This window comes from Ruditapes philippinarum, unplaced genomic scaffold (genome assembly GCF_026571515.1).
Source record: "Ruditapes philippinarum isolate M1 unplaced genomic scaffold, ASM2657151v2 ctg1357_1_1_1_1, whole genome shotgun sequence".
In the NCBI taxonomy this organism is placed as follows: Eukaryota; Metazoa; Mollusca; class Bivalvia; order Venerida; family Veneridae; genus Ruditapes; species Ruditapes philippinarum.
Window position 1 is genome coordinate 320,372 of NW_026865508.1, and position 20,605 is coordinate 340,976.

General features: G+C 32.7%; 1 protein-coding gene across 1 annotated transcript in view; it reads right to left on the reverse strand.

Moving 5' to 3' along the window:
* LOC132729399 (uncharacterized) overlaps nt 1-18,545 on the reverse strand; it is a 47,317-nt gene extending 28,772 nt beyond the window's left edge. Inside the window, exons 1-4 of the mRNA XM_060715164.1 lie at nt 18,455-18,545; nt 17,802-17,855; nt 3,135-3,176; nt 1,049-1,144 (exon numbers count right to left, since the gene is read on the reverse strand). Coding sequence (XP_060571147.1) covers nt 1,049-1,144; nt 3,135-3,176; nt 17,802-17,855; nt 18,455-18,504 — 242 coding nt within the window. The 5' untranslated portion in view covers nt 18,505-18,545. The remainder of the gene's footprint in view (nt 1-1,048; nt 1,145-3,134; nt 3,177-17,801; nt 17,856-18,454) is intronic.
* Nucleotides 18,546-20,605: the final 2,060 nt, after the last annotated feature.

Genomic DNA, 20,605 nt, shown 5'->3' on the forward strand with positions numbered 1-20,605 from the left:
CCTAAATAACATATCTACCTAGTACCATCATAGTGAAACTGGATAGGATATCATGTGAAGCAGGTACAATGCATTTGAGTCTGAAATAAATTTCGAATCCTTTATAGCAGTCCAGAAATTAAAAGAGAGTAAATCTACCTTAACTCACACATATTGCTTTAACATGATTGAGGATTATTCTTTTCTTTTACCTCATGAGCATATTGTGAAAAATGGACGTTTTCATTGAAAAGCCTCCTGTTACAAGTTCCAACTGCTATAAAACTATGGAAAATGCTTCAATACTGTTGAAACTTAGCACATATGTTGACTAAACCATAACCTCTGTAACAACATGCTGAATCTCACATTCCCTGTTACGATGGCAAAAATCACTATTTTGCATTGCCCCATCAAAACTGATTTCAAAGTAATCAGTGATCTCAATGCAATTAGATAGAGTAAAAGGCTTTTCAGCGTTACCTTAAGATCGACCTGAGGCCATTTTTGGCCTGTCAATGTCCGGAATTTTCTTGGCGATTCACCCCCCCCCCCCAAACAGAAGGGGGCACATCCCACTTCTGGCAACCCCCTGATGTATCATTTTGATAGGGGACTGCGCCGAAAAAGTGGTCACTTTTATACAACATTTCTCAAACAAAAAATAGTGTTTGGGGCCTAAATAGGGCATTTTTTACTGTTTGAGGCCTCAAAAGGTGGGGGTGGGGGGGGGGCAAAAAAGCCGTCAAAACACGTCTATATTAGGGAAAAGGTAGCTGAATTACATGTTCTGTTATGTGACAAACTGTCTCTTACATATGTGCTGTTCACGAGTGCATAGTAGTGATTGCATCTTCATTTGCATGTGCAAAGCCATTTTTGATGCAATCAATACAAACTTTATTCTAAGTGTTTAAAAGGAAATCTTATGGTTTCACATGTATGTGACTAATTTATTCTAATAAGTTACGAGGTTGGACGCAGAAAAATTTCCATAAAAGATAATGTATAGTATATTCAAAATGACATTGTTGCATTGAGAGTTTTGCATACTACTCTTAAAAATTACCTTTTTTCATTTGGGTTATCTTCATTTTGTCTTGAATTAATGTTCTTCATGCTTTTTGCTGGCCGAAGACTATGCTTGCGAAGGGTAACATTTTCCCTGAAAAAAAAACCGTGCAAATAATATTATTATGGTGCATCCATGTGATATACGTATATATTGTCTATAGGTAGTAACTCTGTGTTCAATCGTTTAGTAAAGATTCAAGCATACATTAATTTCAAATATATGAAACAGGCACTGTGGTAAGAAAAGTGTGTTGCATTGATAATGTGTATATAAGATAAAGACATGACCCAAGTTCTTTTTTCTTTCATTTAATTATCCGATAGTCATCTCCCATTCTTAAAAGATTTGCTACCATCTAAAATATTCTTCAAAACTTCATCAGAAATTCATACCAATGGGTGAAATCGCTCTTTGTGTGTCATTTTTATTGATAAGTTAGCAACTATTCGAGCATTTGTTTCGTCTCAAACGTTAATTTAAAACATGCGCTGGAGTCATTTTTAAACCCCGCGATTGTTACTGAATGTATCATATAAATTCAATAAAAAGATTGTTATATTCACAAAGATGCGTTCAAAATATATATTTACATCTTTTACAGATCTTTCTTATGTTTTGTATCATTGCATTTTGCCTACATTTTTCTCATTTTTTTACTAATAAGCTACACTAGAAGGACTATTCGCATACAATTGAAATAAATTTTCACTTTCTTAGTTCTTTGAGCAAAACATCTAAACCAAGTCTTTGCCTTTTTTACAGGAAAAAAAACTTATAATTCATTAGTTGCATATAGGGTAATGAAATGACTTTTTTACTAGGGTAATAGTTGGAACAATTTAAGCAGATACCATCGGAACGATGTTTCCTGCAAGATGTAGCTGTTACCCTTATGATTTTGAAAGCAGATGATTTTTCTTATATTTTCTGTCGGAAACTATGTCAACCAGAGTAGTGCCACGAATGAGTTTAATAAAGCTTTATGCAACGAACATTTTTGTGACACAACATAGACCTAACTGTTCCGAAGGTTTTGTTTTAAACAAAAGTTAACGGCAAACTACGGGCAACAGTCATACTGTGTTTCTAATATCTCACATTTTACACGTGGTGCTCAAAAGAACCGAAAGTGAAAATATATTTCATATTTTCAAGACCGAATTCGATATTTAGCATACACATTTAGGGCTAAATATTTTATTAAGTGGTGGGGATACGAAACAAGGAAAATATATGTAAGATTTGTTTTAACGTAAATAAAACAATTTGTAATATAAGTAAATAACAAAATAAAAACACTTAAAGATGGTCAAATTTTGATTAATTGTAGAAAATTACGAGTTCCTTATCTAACATTCTAAAGTCTGAAATTTATTATTTGTCTTTTCATAATCAAAAAAGAGAAAATGCGTTGAAAAATTAGAGAATAGTAGTTCTGTAATGTTAAAAATCCTTGGCATCATTTTTGACAACATTTATGTTTGTAAATTTGAGAGAGAGCTTGTTTGTTTATAAAGCTAAATAGAATCTAATACTATCTAGAAAACGTATCTAATTAAAAAGGAGAGTTAGTGACCGGATAGGTCAATCGGTAGAACCTCAAGGCGGTATTTTAGGGCCTGATGGTTTGAGTCCAGGTCAGGCTTTACATTACTCAAACATTGCCGTTGTGCGCTAGTTGCAAAACATTGGACATTGATGTTATTTATGATATAACATAGTGTCGACATAATATTGTTTTCATGACATGTACTTATGATACAGTCACAGAGCTTTATGATGTCATTCATATCCTATTATACAAACGTATCATAAAAATACGATTAAAATCCAAAATATCCCAAAAAAGAAACATACATAAGCATATATATGATCATGTAATGTGAACAGTGAAAGTTAAAACAAAGACAAACAAATAATATAGACATTATTTCAAGAAACCAGGCATACTTGTGTAAAACATAGTATCTGAAGTCTATTCGAGCCAAAGCAGCGGAACGACATGATAGTGGCATTCCTATTTCTTTTCACCGGCTGTTACACACTCACACTACTTTAGTAATATGAAATCTTACCCTACCTGATTTCCATGTTTTGTGGCACATTTGCAATGCTTTCATACCTGAAATCATATGTTGAAAGTGTTTTTTTAGATTAAATTATCATTTTCATATTTACATTAATATAGGTTAGCACTTTTTGATGAACATGCTTCAATATTCTAAATTATGAATATTCACATATGCATGCAGTTCTGTAAGTGTTTTGAGAACTACACGAAATAATTTTATTTTTGGTGGACTCGGTAGGCTTTCTTTCAAATTAATCGCTTAAAAAGTGATTTTAAATGTGAAAGAATATGTAGGAAAAGTGTACTTCATTTTAAAAGAAGATATTATCATAGGAATTGGTGCAACCTTGTTAGAAACTTGGAATCTTGGATTTTACAATGTAAGAATCTTCTAAAATGTCAACGGCACAAAAGTATTTTTGGGTCTAAAAAAACAACATGTTTTACAAAATGAGAAATATGAACTTTTGAATAAGATAATAATCGGTTTACTATGATCTATCAATCAATTAATAAATTAGAGTGTCCATTCTTTATTAGAACTTAATGTTTTCCGTATAATTCTAAATAGTGCAGACATGAATTTCAAAAAGAAACGGAGGTTGAAGTTTTAAGCGTCCTTGAGTTTTACCGTCTGTGCACTTAACCGCTCAATCAGATTTAATCAATTTGACAGAAGAAATTGACAAAGAGTCTATAAGAACACATTCAGATAATAATTTGAACTTGTCGGAATGTTTATATTCAGACTTAGACAAATAACCATTTTGGAACAAAACTTCAAATATATTAAACCTAAGTTGGCATTGACTTTTACATGATATTGACACATTGACTTTTACATGATATTGGCCTTTAAGCGTTTGATAAAATTATCAAAACCTTTGTGATCGATAGATGCTTTTACTTCATACATTCAAGTTTTGCAATTAATCCTAGTATGACCATTATTGATACAAAAATGACTGGAACTAAGCCTAGCTTTGCTTATTTTGTCACGACCTAGGCATGTGACATTACTGTCTTCGCTGATTTTTATATACTAAGTAATGAAAAACTATACCTATTATAAATAGTAACACATCACATAGGAGAAAGTCGTAATTAAGTTTATAACTTTTAATAAAGCACTGAGTTCGACAGTTTTAGATAAACAGTTAAACATGAAGTATTTCTAACACATTAATATCAATTTCTAATGTTCTTCACAGATTGATAATGTAATCATACAATTCACACAAGAGAAACTCAATTGATAATGTAATCTTGCTATTTACACAAGAGAAATTCACTCTTTAATTATAACATATAACCAAATGTATTAATTATTAATATAACTAGTTGCTTTGCATCAGAAATATCACTTAAAACTTGTGTTAACAATTCTTATTAATTGTTACCTTAAAACTCAAATAATTCACAATGCTTTCCTAATTGTCAACTTTCTAATTTTTATAGCAGCATAAACGACTTCCCACAGTTAAGATACGCGCGAGAACAAAATGGCGCACCAGTGAAGCGTAGCAAAAAAAAACCAGAATTGTTTATCACTGACAATTATAAAATATGTACAAATATTTGTTAATAAATGAAACAGCTTATCAAAACTCTTAAGTGAATAAAAATGTGTATCTAGATAAAATAACCCGCTTACTTTAAGTGTAAACTTATTTTTATAAATGCTAACGAGAATTTAACCGAGTGTAGCTTTACGTTAGAAATTCTGACATATGACTCCCGAAATGCGGCAATCCCAGCCTTTTTATACTCAATCTGCAACCGTAACTAAAATGCACCCCAAAAACTGACTGATCATCCCAGAAAATGGTTGCAAGTTAATGCACCCCAAAAACTGTCTGCTTGCAAACAAAGTGCACCCAAGGAAATGGTTGATCACCCGTAAAATTGGTTGCAGTCTTAGAGAATTTACAGAGGCAGTCTTAAAGAATTTACAGAGACTGATTTACAAGAAATAATGGCCATCTCGGTAAAGTCTTCGCTACTGGTTTAAAGTAGTGACAATATAACAGTACAAGTACAAATGTTGCTGCAATGCAGCAATTGACAAGCTCCGCCGCAAAAAAATGTGCTCCTTACAAATACCTTACCAAATTCAGTGTAGCAATGCCACGTGACCTGAACGTCATATACGGCATCATTCCCAAGACAAATATTGCTCGATTCGAAAAGGAAAATTGCCTTAAATATTTTATTTCTGCACCGATTTCTTTAGGATATGCACCATTCTTTGGAGAAAAATATAAGCTTGTCATAGAATAGTGTTTCTCCTTCAGTATATGAGCCGTTTTATCAAACACTTTGTATAACCTTGAAAGTTGCTTGTATACGAGCGGACTTCAGTTGCAAGCTATTTCGTTTTCTTGTATTATCTGATCTGCGTCATGATTTAAAAGTTGTGATTACATCAACCGGGAGTACGGTAGGCAAAATACTACTTAAATATGTTTATTTTGCAATTATTTATAGCGTAAATCTGAACTTTTTCTTCAATTGACAATTATGGCACCAGTTCCAAGCCAAATATTTGGACAACAGTTTAAAGCAGTTTTCAGAATTGGTTACAAATGCGAAGAAACTTGAATTCCGTTCTCTTTCTATAATAACAACTTTTCTTATAGATAGGTATGTTATTTTGGAAACAAATTAGTCCTTGCCATTGTAATAACACAGGCTGCGTCGTTACGTCATGCTCTTTTAACGATGGAGTCAAATGCTTAAAAAATGAAAACAATAAATGGGTGATGGACTCTCTCACTAATGTTCTTAAAAATACTGTAGCAACAATATGTAGTTTGTTCCATTTGCTTGTTTTCATTTTGCGTCATTAGTTTGTTTTCCTAGGTTTGTGTGTATTAATTTACGTTTATTTATACTCGCCACCGGTTGCCCATATGGGCGAGTTCTCCAGAAGAGTATTAGTCATTTTATTTTTTTGGAGGATAGTGCAATTACAGATACAGAAAGATGCCCCAACTCCAGAAGCTTCTCCTGGTTCTTTAGCGTGCGAAGTGTTTAAGCACCCATACACGGGACCTCGATTTAAAGTCTCATTCGAAAGACTGATTAGTAATTTTAGTTGGCCAACCCGGGAATCGAACCCACAATGTAGAGATTACAAGTCTCGCGCTCTAACCGATTGAGCTATGCAGAGTTATGTATGCCTGGTATCCTAACCTTTTGGACGTTTTGTATATATATATATATATATATATATACAAAACGTCCTTAAAAAGCCAAAAGGTTATATATATATATATATATATATATATATATATATATATATATATATATATATATATATATATATATATATATTTAATATATCTGATTAATCTTTGAGATGACATACACAATCTTGATAAGCTAAAACAAAACTTTTGTATGTTGCAAAAATTCAGGTAGGGCTGTGGTTGAGCTGTTAAGTCTACAATTCCAGTTTTGTATGAAATAATCAGACAATCTGTGCTCAAAATAGTGCAAAAATATTACTTTATCCCATACATCTTTGAAAAGGCACACATCATTAAAAGCAAGTGCACATAAAAGATCCCTCAATAGTGAACACCAACTTTTCTTGTTAGGAAACCTTTCACAGTCATTTAATAAAGTAATATAAATGTTATTGTTAAACTTATTATCTTTTGTCTGTAATAACTTAACCAAATATTTAACAATTTTTAAATATCTCAAAGTTTGAAACTTTTAACGCCCTTAACCATAAACAAAATCATTTTGTGTACATATTTTAACACCAAGAAGTTGCTTGCAAAACTGCATATGAACTATTTCAATTGCACAACCTTTTGTGAACCCCCACACTTCACTACCATAATTTAAGATAGGTGTAATCAGTTTATCAAAAAGTTCAAGCTTATGTTTCACTATAATATATGTGAATTTATAGAGGTATTTATTCATCTTAAAATAGCTTTTGAAGCTTGGCCAGCTATATTATTTAATGCATCGGTAAAAAACCACCAGTAGTGGAAACAATTCCTAAGTAATTAAACTTATTTACAATTTCAATAGAGTTGCCACTGTAATAAAAATATGTTTTCTGATAAACGACCAGCTTTCCTAAATATCCTTATTTTTGTTTTATCAGTGTTCACAACAAGTTTCGACCTTTCACAATATTCATACAATATATTCAAGTTAGTTTGCAACTCAGTTGCTGAATTAGCAAAAATGATTTCATCTGCATACAAATTAAAAATATTTTGAAAGTGTCAATATCAATACCATTTACTCATTTAACATAAAATTCTGATTTCAAATCATTAAGAAACATTAAAAACAAGATATGTTTGTAAAACATGTATGCCCCCTATCGGCAGCCAATTAGTCATGTAATCAGGTTATTATGACTGACTTTTGACCTAGTGAACAAAAGCAATAAGGGTTATCTACTGGTCATGACTAGTCACTAGGTAATAATCATTGTGACCGCATAGTTTGTGTGCAGCAATTTTATAACAAAGTTATTACAAATGTTGTCAAATAATATATATATGAATTTTATGAATCATGTAGGCCACATTAATGACAGCCAAGTAGTTATATTAAATAAGACCTTCAAATGTGTATACGAAAAGCATTTTAAGTTTAATATAAAAATATCAACCAAGGCAACTTAAGTTGTTGAGTTATTGGTCAGAAACCGCCTTTAAGTACAATGTCAATATGACACTGACCCTCTGACCCAAAAATCAATAGGGGTCATCTACTGGCTAAGACCAATGCACCTACAAAGTTTGAGGGCCAGCAGCTATGAGCTTGTAAAGTTATTGATGGAAAACCGTTTTCACATACAAGATTAATATTGACCTTGACATTTGACCCCTTGATCCCAAAATCAATATGGGTTATCTAATCGTTAAGTCAAATGCACCTACGAAGTTTGAGGGCCTACAGCTCATGGGATGTCAAGTTATTGATCGTCAACCATTTTTACCAACAAGATAAACGTGACCTTGACCTTTGACCCATTGACCCCAAAATCAATAAGGCTCATCTGCTGGTCATGGGCAATCATCGTACTAAGTTTGAAGTTCCTACGCGTAAGCGTTCTTAAGTAATTGATCGGAAACTGTTTTTACCAACAAGGTCTATGTGACCTTGACATTTGACCCCTAGCCCAAAAAACAATAGGGGTCATCTGCTGGTCATGAACAATCATCAAACCATGATTATAGTTCCTTGGCCTAAGAGTTCTTTAGTTATTTATCAGAAACCATGTTTACCTACAAGGTCTATGTGACCCTGACCTTTGACCCCTTGAACCGAAAAACAATAGGGGCCATCTGCTGGTCATGAACAATCATCATACCAAGATTTTGAAGTTCCTAGGCCTAAACGTCTTTTAGATATTGATTGGAAACCGTTTTTACCTACAAAGTCTATGTGACCCTGACCTTTGAACCCTGACCCGAAAAACAATAGGAGTCATCTGCTGGTCATGAACAATCATCATACCAATTTTGAAGTTCCTAGGCCTAAGTGTTCTTTAGTTATTGAACGGAAACCGTTTTTACCTACAGGGTCAATGTGACCTTTACTTTTGACCCCTTAATCCCAAAATTAATTGGAGTCATATACTGGTCATGACCAATCATCATACCAAGTTTGAAGTCCCTATGCCTAAGGGGTCTTTAGTTATCACTCGGAAACCAATTGGTCTACGGACCGACGAACAGACCGACTGACAACAAAAGCAAAGCAATACTCTTCTTTGAAGTGGGGGCATAATAAAAAAAGTGATAAGGACTCGCCTTGCCTTACTCCAAGAGTGCATTGATAGATATCACTGAATTTATTGAAATATTTTACTCTAGATTAAACAGATGAATACATAGATTTAACTATATCAAGAATTTTTCCCCGAAAGCATAATTGAATTAGTTTAAACCATAAATGTTTCCTTACTAGATAATCGAAGGTTTAGTAAAATCAATAAAAGCATAAAATAATTGTCTTTCTTGGATGATTAAATGAGTCGATTAAATGTAGGTTTTATTGACTTTAAGACCGCATTTGACTCCGTAAATCGTGATAAATTACGTCAAGTTCTTAACGAATCAAATATTCAAGGGCATCTTTTTAATGTATTGAAGTCAATGTATGAGAGGGTCAAAGCTTGCGTAGATGAAATGATGGAAACTCGTATTATCTTGATTGTAATATTGGTCTAAAACAGGGATGTTTGGCTTCCCCTCAGCTATTTTACTTCTTTATTAATGAGGTAGTCCAAGATTTATAAAAATAGTGGAGCGAGGGTATACAACTCTCTCCCAACGATATTGATATCTTCTCACCGATTTTTGCCGATGATATAGTCCTTCTCTCCGATACTTTTAACGGTCTCCAATTACATTTAAATACATTATATCAGTTTTGTCAAAAAGCAGGTCTAAGGGTGAACACCCAAAACTAAGGTCATGATCTTAAAAAGAGGGGACATGTTAGCAGCTTCATTTGCACTTTGCTGGTAATAAGCTCGAAGTTGTACAATCGTTTACTTATGTTTCTTTTTTCCATCTCTTTCTTTAAATAATATGGCCAATGAAAATGTTTCCTAAGGTAAACGCGTTTTAATAGTATTTTATCTTCTATGTATAAGTTTTGCCAATTACCAAATTCCGTGTTTTTCAAATTATTTGATTGCAAGGTGTTACCGGTCTTGCTATATGGTAGCGAAATTTGGGGTTTCAAAGAGTATAAATGTATTGAACAGGTACATACTTTTGCATGTAAAAAATACTGATGTGTGAATGAAAAAACCGTCTAATGCCTTTTCATGAGGGGAATGTGGGCGTTCTCCTCTCTGTTTATATTCTTATGTACGTTGTATGAAGTATTGGTTAAAAGTAATTAGTATGCCCGATACAAGGTATGTAATAAAATGCTTTAATTTTCTATTGGACACAAACAGAAACAAAGAGATAAAACATTAGTTGGATATTCATGGTTTTAGCTATGTGTGTCACAATTATCAAAATCTAAACCACAAAAAGTTTATAAAAGAGTTTATTGAAAGGGTTAAGTCTGAATATTTGCAAAAATGGTATAGCGTTGTCGAATCATCATCAAAATTATCAGTATATAATGGTATAAATTAAGTTATGAACATGGCTATTACTTAGATATTTTATTTGTACGTAAATTTAGACATTGTTATGCTCAACTTCGATCTGGCTCTCTCCCTCTCGAATTAGAATTAGGCAGACATCAAGGTATTCCCAGAGAACAAAGACTGTGTAAATTATGCAATAGATCTGAAATTGATGACGAGTTACATTTTATGTTTAAATGTCCGGTAATCATCGGGTAATGCAAAATTTACGAAATGTATACATTCCAAAATAGTATTTTCTTGTTCCAGCTTTAATAAAATTACGTATAATTTTTATTGTTAAAATAGATAAATAGAGAAAGTCATGAAATGATATTTTGATAAGAAACACAGCTTCGTACATTTTTTATTCACTAGAAAGAAAAAAAATCTTAATGGAATTCTAATAACACTTTGTTGACTACTAGCTATTATATTGACAGCATTTTACGTATATATTTTTGTGTAACATCTGATACAATTAAATTATGTTTACATTATTCATGATTATTATCCTTATTATAATTATGCATACAGAGTTAAAATAAATTGGTTGAGGGATTAGCACGCGGCGTCTAATAGATAAGCATTCATCTATTCAGCACTGGGGAAAATTTAAGTCTTGCTTTTGTGTATTTTTTATTATAACAAAATCACACACATTTTGTAAAATAAAAGCTTCTCTAGTGTACAACATGTCACCGAGCTTCAAGGAATCAAAACAAACGTTTCACTGAAGTGATAGTGTCATGTTTGAATATCATTCTTTTTACCATCAATTATTTTTATTTACCTAATAAATAACGTGTCAATGAGTCACTCAATATTCTTGACGGCAACCAAATTCGGACAGGCAACAAGGGCTATGGCTAGAATACGCAATGTAGATTGTGTTTAGATCTACGGACGCAACGGACATATTTGTTTGCAAAACAGGAAAAACCTATGCTTATTCATTAAAATAATTATCATTTAAGTTGTAAAACAGATTACCTGATTGAAAACAAGTAAGTTTGATTTAAATTGTTCTCAAATATTTGCAATAGATTCTCTTGAAGGGTTCTTTGAGGAGTGTTCTGTTTTGCCTAGTTTTTGTTATTATATTTAGTGGTTCTATACCTAAATTCCAAGGAAATGTGCAATCTAGTGTTAAATCAAGTAGTTTAGTCTTTTATATATAAGTAAACAATACGTAAATAAAATTGATTTTATCTAAAAATTTATTCATAACTATTATTTGATATTACAGACATATTTTTGCTATTTGTTAAATAGCAGAACAGGTCATCTGGGTCATCCTCAAAATCATTCTATCTTTATGCAATTCGCACCAAGGACATATTCTCGGCGCAACGGAGATATTTTTCTTTACCTTTGTCTTTGTTTTGAATTTATTTTAAGGATTCTTATCATTTCATTTATACTTGTTATCCAATATATTTTGCTTTGACCAGACGTTCCAATCTTTGAAGCACACAAACATTTCAGAATTTTAGACATGGCATTACTTCGTGAATTTATATGCATAAGGTTCTTTTCCGCAAAAATATGCAACTTTATTATTAAACAACAAGCACATACCAAGAACATGAAAAAATTTATAAGTGCTTCGGTTAATCAACTGCTATAGAACACAATTGTCTATGCTGATTTCCTATATTACCTGTGACTGTTCACATCATTTGGAGGCGTCTTTGATGTGCAGCATTTTACCCATTACTGCATGAGCATTTTGTGAAAAATGGCTGTTTTGATTGAAAAGTATCCCGTTATAAGTTCAAATTGCTAAAAACCATTAAAACTCCTGCTCAATACTAATCAAACTTAGCACAAATGTTGACTGGATCATTGTTTTCGTAACGACATGCTCAGTCTGAAATTTCATGTTACCTTGGCAAGAGGGGACATCTCAAAATTGCAAAATTCATTATTTGCGTTGAATTTTTCCATCATAATTGATTTCAAAGTGCTGCAACGGATTGAGATAGAGTCAATGGCTTTAATGCGTTTGGTTCCACGTTACCTTATGATGGACCTTGGGTCCTTTTTAGCCTCTCACAAGTCCAAGATTTTCTTTTTGCGGTGAGGGGAACTGCCGCCCCTCCACCCCCCCCCCCAAAAAAAAAAAACAGAACGGGGCACATCCCCCTACTGGCAACCCCCTGATGTATCTTTTAGATGGGGGCGACGCCGAAAAAGTGGTAACTTTTTTAAACAACATTAATTTCTCAAACAAAAAAAGTGTTGGGGGCCTAAATAAGGCATTTTTTCACCATTTGAGACAACAAATGGGTGGGATGAAAAAGGCGTTAAAAGACGTGTTTATTGGGCAATGGGTTAACGTGTTTGATATTCTATAACCTTTGTGAAGAGAAAATCTCAGGGGACAAGATACTATCCTTCCTAGAAGATTAGCTGAAAATTGATGACGCAAAATCTAATATGTAATTTAACAAAATAGAGCTCATAAAAAGGGAGATATAAACATCAGAAAAATAAGACCAGTAGAGTTGCAAAGCTTGTGTATTATCCAAATAGTGAGAGGGTCAGAAAACATTAAGTTAAACGGCACACCGTTCGGGATCAGCAACATTTCCACCGTGAAATCATAGAAAATAGAAAACAGTTAATCTCCATTATGAAAAAGACAAGGCATTTTTGAAGGTTAACTAGCTGTAAATCAATAAAAAATTATTCAACGGCAACAGTACGAAATAGGTCGCACATGAGAGAGTTGAGAACTGTGTTGCATGGGTTAAGTGAGGCTAAACAATTTTCGTCTGAATTTATAGCTACGTTAAAATTTTTTAATATTATATGCTTATCAGAAAGCTGGAGAAACAAAAAGTCGAAAATTGATACAGTTATCCGATCCATTCAAAAAAGGCACTTTCAACACTGAAGGGTTGGGAGATCTGTCGGGGACTTATAGTTTATACAAAGGATAATTGCCGTAAGGGTGTTAAAATTGTTCAAAATGACTTTGATTGCTTAATTTGTCTAAAACTGGATAAAGCATATTTTTCAATTAGACAAAGACATAGATTGCATTAACCTATATAGCGCCAGAAAATTATCCTTTTCAAAATACATATGACGTTGATGTTTTAGATAAATTGACAATGATATAATCAAATATAATATAATAGGAAACGTATTTGTTTCGGGCGATTTTAATTCTAGTGTTGGTAAAAAAAATGATTTTATTGATAATGATCGAATTAATGGAAACAACGATGCATTTGATATTAGCTCGTCATTCCCTCGCGAAACGTGTGATGTAAAAGCGAAAAGATTTGGAGAATTGTCAATTGATTTTTCTTACCGGCAGACTTCATAAGGATAACGGCATCGGTGAAACGGACTTGTATGACACAGAACAGAGAAAATCTAGTCGATTATATTTTGACGGATGGGGGTTATTTTAAAGACATTGTCAGTTTTAATGTTATAGAGTTCAATACATTTTTAAATCATGCGCCAATCTCGTTCCCTTTCGGTATACTGAGTTATCACATACGTCTTTCAAAAAAAAATAAGTATTACAAACGGAATAAGGAATACAGAGATGATTTTATAAATGAAGTTAGACACGGCATAAGTTGTTTAGAAAACAGTTTGCTGAATGATATCGTTAAGGGAGAAGTACCCGATATAATTAATAAATTCACATTTATTTTACATACTATTGGGAAGAAATACTTTGAAAACTGCTCGAAAAAAAGGACTGTGTATTTCAGTAGTACATATGAAAACAGGCAAAAATGGTATAACGAAGTTTGCAAAGAATAACATTGATTAAAAAAGCAATTTATGAATATAATGAACGTTTTCATGAAGATAAAGGAGTGTACATTATTGTCGAAAATGTAAAAATAATTTTATGAAACACTAGTCCAACCCCTGATACAATAAAACATACATCACCATTGGAATTCTGGAATATCTTTAAACAGAAATTGCCATGAAATAGGGACAAAGGGTAACAGTTGACACTTTTTATGAACAATTGAAAAATCTTTCAAAAATCATGACAAACTAAACACTTTCTTAGAATCAAAATGCAACAGTGCTACATTTGAAGAAACTTGATACCCCATATCTTTGGATGAGATTGTTCTAGCATCGAAAAGCTTGTTCTACTGATATTTTATATGATAACTATTGTGAATCCTTAACAATTGAAATTATATTATATTCTTGATAGTAGATCTTTCCCGAACTGTTGGTCATCCGGTATTATTATTCCTTTACATAATAAGGGTGACTTCACAGATCCAAATAATTATCGCGGTATTACGATAACAAGATGTTTTTTTTTACTGTGATTATAAATAGCAGACTGAAGAAATAGTCTGTGCTGTGGAAAATGACATCATTATGTATGCCCAGTTTGGGTTTAAAACAGAGTATAGTACTGTAGATGCTATTTTAATATTATATTCTTTGATTACATTCTTTGATTGTTAAGAATAAAACTATTTTGCTGTTTTATTTACTTTTTAAAAGCATACGATCTATTTGACAGGAACTGCCAATGGTATAAATTGATTAAATCTGATATTGATCAAGGTAAATTGTTTTCCGTAATATATACTTAATATATGAAGATCTTAAATTGAGGGTGAAACATGTCAATACGTTGTCAGAATTTTTCAGTAGAGAAATGGGTCTCTTTCAAGAAGAGATAATTCGCCAATTATGTTCCGTCTCTTTTTGACTGATATAGAAACTTTGGTGGAACTAATTAAAACGGATTTTGAAAGGGGATCAGAGGTTATGAAGCCTGCATATCACAGATAATACGTCAAAAGACAATTAAAAAAGCAGGCAACATATCTTAAGGGTGATTCAACAGTATTCAAGCGAGGAATACTGGAACCACCCAACAAGAAAATAGCCGAATGGGAAAAACATTACTGGTTGCTAATGCTAAGGAAACAACAGTCCCAAAAAAATGTACATATATAAAAACAAGCAAATTCGTTGAATTTTTATCCCCCCCCCCCCGAGTACTGGTTATTAGAATTTATATCCCCCCCCCCCGAGTACTGGTTATTACTTACACACAACAACTGAAGACATAGGCTTTATTTATATATTTATCATGGCATAAACAGTAATATTTGTGTACATGATAAATATTCAGGTTAATAACAGAGTCATAACTCCGTGTTAAAAAGTAATATCTGGACATACCAATGAGATGAAAATTGCCTTTTTGTATCGATGGTTGCCATAAAGTTGTGTTGTAATCAATACAAGAGTTGCAAAGAAATAGCAATATTGCTTATATGCATACTACATAAATAATCAAGGGCCATAACTCTGTAATGAAAGGTTTTGTCGGAACAAGGCAACAATATGCACATCGCCTCTTAGTGTTTATGGTTCCCATACAGTTTCATTGAATTCCAGCCTGAGAAGTAGCGCGGAAACAATTATTGCTGTATTGCATATTGCATATCTAATCAAGGACCATAATTCAGATTTAAAGTGTCTGACCTGAACAAGGTGAAGATATGCTCATCTCCTCTTGGAATTGAAGGTTCCCATAAAGTTTGCTCAATATGCATACTGCATAACTAATCTAGGGCCAGAACTCTGAGTTTAAGGTCTGACCGAAACAAGCCGACAATATTCACATCTCCTCTTGATATTGATGATTCCCATAAAGTTTTGTTGAATTCCAGCCAGTAGATGCAGAGAAGTAGCCCGGAAACGAATATTGTTCTATATGCATATTGCATAATAAATCAAGGGCCATAACTCTGAGGTAAAGGGTCGGACTAGAACAAGGCGACAATATGCGCATCTTAATTTAAGGTTCTCATAAAGTTTCGTTGAATTCCAGCCAGTAGTTACAGAAATCTAGTGCGAAAACGAAATTCGAACGGCCGGATGAGCTTTTGGTTGACATCCACGAGAAGATGTCTCATGCTAAATATCTTTGCTATAGCTCTTTAGAATTTTAAAAAAAGATTTTTATGTTTTGCCATATACATATAAGGAAAGTCTATTACCACCTTATGGGCCGTGTCAATTTTGACCTTAGGGTTTAATTTGAACAGATTTTGCACTTTCGGGGCTGTAAAAACTTTTTTATTTAAAGTTATTACTAAGCACATATAAGGTAAATCAATGACCCCCGGGGAGAGGTCAATTTTTATCCCAGAGTTTTTATTTGAACAAACGGGGTAGACACTCACTAGCAAAATAATTTATTATGTCAAGTTAAATATCTAAGCTCTAGCTCTTGGTCTTTTAAACAAATGATTTAATTTTTTCTATTTAGTATACATATCAGGAAAATCAACGACCCCCGGGGTTAGCCAATTTTAACACAGGTCGTTTGTTTGAATAAACTTGGTAGACACGCTATAGAAAATGTTCCATGCTAAATATCTCTGAAAGCTATAGCTCTTTTGAGTTTTTAAGGTTTTTTTTACTATATATATTTAAAAAATCAATGACCCCCCTTGCAGGGCCAATTTTGACCCCAGGGAATTTTTGTGAACAAATTTGTTAGACACCAACTAGAATATCTTTCATGCTAAATATCTAAGCTCGACCTTTTTGTGATTTTTAAAAGAAAAATTTTCAAGTTTTTACTATTAAATTTTACATATTATGTGAATCAATTACCCTATGGCGCGGGGTCACTTTTGACCAAAGGGCTTTAATTTGAACAGACTAAGTAGACAACCACTAGAAAATGTTTCATGCAAAATATCTGAGCTCTAGCTCTTTGTGGTTTTAAAAGAAGATTTTTTAAATTTATTTTTCCTTTCGTTTGCCTTGGGAACCAGAGTTCTGCATCGAATTCAAATCTTGGACATTCCAAAGGTGACTATCACAGAAATATTCCTGTGAAATTTGGATGAAATTAGCTTAGCGGTCTATGAGAAGATTTCGTTTCATTTAAAAGTTTGCGGACGCCGGACGAATTGCCATCACAAAAGCTCGCCGTGTCATTTTGTGAAGTAACATAGGCTTTCTTTTATTTGACTTAAATTTTAACGAAAAGTAACTCAAAGTTGACAAATATTTCATTGAGACAAAGATTCTGACAATGTTTTATGATAAGCATGTAAAAAAGACAGTTTTAGCGTAAACTAGATTTTTCTTGATTTTATTAGGACTTAATATAGTTAATATTCAATCTTGCTCTATTTGTCGTAAAGACACACATTTTCATATATTTAGAAGAAATTGATACATTTTAAATGTCAGCTGTGTTTTTTTTTATTTGACTTTAAAACCTTTAGAAAAGCCAGGCTCAAAACAGTTCTGTATTATTAAGACAGATATTCTGTAAAGTTTCAAATCAATATTTGTGACCTTAAGCATATAAACGAACATGTGTCATATTTTGTACCCATGAAGACCCATATTTGATCTAATCCAAAGGACCACTAAATGAAAGTCAAATTAAAATTGTTGCCAGTAGAATGTTAAATAATGAGCTATCGCTCAGAAGAGCTAAGAAAGTAAACTATTAAATTCTTTTGTAGGCAACTTAGTAACAGTATACTCGTACTCACACTACGCTGTCATCGGTTCTTGCACCAGAATTTCCATGTTCATTGCCGAATGTCCTAGAATGATAAACACATTTATTTATGAAAAGCAATTATGTTTTCAGAATATATAGTGCATTATCTTTGATACTTATACAGTTGCCGTTGTACTTTTTAAATACTTTAATTTGGTGTGTTCTTGAATGTTTCAAATATTCTAAATTTCAATTTTAATGCTCTTTATCGTATTCTGATCTATTTTATTTTGTTGGAATTCATTTATTTATGTGATAAAATACGCGTTGTTTTACAAAATGATCAGTATTTTCACCTTTGGGACCGGAATGCTTTGGTAAAATTTCATTTTGGTTAAAATGTAACTAAATAGGTTAAGGTTACTTTGTGAAAAATGAAACGTGTTTGGATTTATTCGATAAATTAGTGTCGAAAAAGTCACAAGCAGTTTTACCTATCAGAGGGAATGTAACAGATTAAAATTAAGTATTGATAGTAGCGATGGCTTTTCATAATATTGTTTTATTTAAGCGGAAACGTTCAAATGCGGTATTGTATTCGGATATGTTAAGTTTTCACAATTTTTGGTTAACTTCCGGGATTGAATATACCGCATTCGGTTTATTTAATTTAGTCCATTACATTTCTTAAAGCAATTTTACCAATTTTCCTCTTGGCTGTCTTCATATTGTTCTGAATTTAGATTCTGCATGCTTCTGGCTTGCAAAGCATACTTCCTTTCACGATGAATATTTTGTCTGGAAAGAAGAATGCGACATTTTATAATTGTTGTCTCAATGATGTTAAAAACACATTGTGAGAAAAGGCTGGAAAGATCAACAAATCATCATGCTTGTGACTGATATACAACTTTTTCTACAACGTTATTGTAAGCCCGTATTTCAGCACTTTTAAGCGTTTATCAGTTATTTAATCCTGTTAAAGTATTTTTCAATGTGAATAAAATTCGCTTATCCGTTGACATTATGACATTATTCATATTAAAAATAAAATACAGTAAGTGGATTTATGTTCCTTTTTAAAATATATCGTTTTTAATTTTGGAGTGTTATATTATGCCATATTTCGCACTTAATTTTACCCTTCTAATACTCACATCTAGCTAGTTTCACGGTAATTAATCTTTTTTAGCACGTTTTTCGTGCATTTTATTGGCATCAAATCTTACATTTACCCCTTCTTCACAGCCAGCAGTTCGATAAAAATCGCTTATAAAATAAGAAATATAACTTAGCATCGGAGGCATTAGATGCATGTGGTAAATTTCTCTGTTTTTTTATTGTATCGCTCAGCAAGTAACAATAGCAAAAATGCCGTGTTAGATTAATTCAAAATATTGGATAAATTTTATGTCCGCATAAAATATCGTGTGTCCCACAATACATCAAGTGCATTTCGGTTGGGCATATTTTAAGGTACACATTTTCTTAACATTGTTACACTGTGTAATTTATTCATACTTATTTTACCATCTCATTGTTTGGAGACCTCTGAAAGCATTTTCTCTCCGTTTCCCCTTAGCTATGATTATGAAGTACTTTTCCCTTGCAGGTTATGTAATAGAAAGAGCACCGAAACACGAGGCTATCTGATTTGTACGAGGGGGCGTAGCCCCCGAGTATAAATCAGATTGCCGAGTGTTTTGGTGTTCTTTCTCTTTTGTATCATAGTCAAACATAAAATCACGTTCCCTGTATCACAATATGAAACCCCGGCAAAAATGAACCAATGAACGAACATCTGGATATGACATTTCTGTCGCTTTCCCTTTTTCTCCCGTCACAATATGTAAACCCCAGCAAAAATGAGCCAATCAATGGGCATGCTCTGGAGTGCGGGAAACTAATACCCGCACTCCAGTTAACGCACTGTGCATGTATATGTATACGATTTAACCCTGACACATTTTCAACAGAAAGGCCTCCAAACTATGATACAAGCATAATTAATGCTTTCGGCATTTTTGTACTGCTATATGCACGTGGTATCTATGCATTTTGGCTAGAAGTATGATTTTCATTTTCTCAATTTATAAATCAACTACAAGTTTAAATTGGAATTTAGTTTTTCTTTGTTTTAAGTTCTTAAATTGTTTTGTATATTTAAGTAACGGCCTCATTCCAAAAATACACATGTTGTTGTTATTTATGTTCTAAAAAATTCGAGCTTTTGTTTTGTGCGAGTGACAACTTATGCATACTGTCATCTATGTTATCTGTTAAGACATGTTCGATGAAGGATATAAAATATCTATTTCACAGGTAGTATCTAACATGCTGTTAAAACATTATTCAAATATTATAAAATAAGTGTGCGGAACATTTTATTCGTTTTTGGGGCAAATTGTGATTTTAATTACATTTTATACCCTACCGCTTGTATTTCAATTTTTATTGTGCAAACATCTTAATTTGTTCCATATATTGTTTTAAATAACATTTCTTATTTTGAATATTGATATTTTTAATTCTAAGCAGGGTCTTTTAAATAGAACACCTCACACTGAAAATAAAAGGAGCCGAACATGTCTCTATGTCGGATTGTCGCAAACGGATAATGCAGCCGTATGACGGATACATGGAAATCTAGCCTTAACGATACAAAATGTAAAAATATATGCAAACTAATGTTTAAAAAGTAAGGATTTTGGACCTATTTATAAATGAGCTTAGATTTCCTGCCTGTAGGTTACCTTAGTAACGACAGACAATATATACTGTTCGATTAAACACAAATAAGGCCCAAAAATGTAAAACGTGTACCAATGCTTTCGCAATAAATCAATATACTAT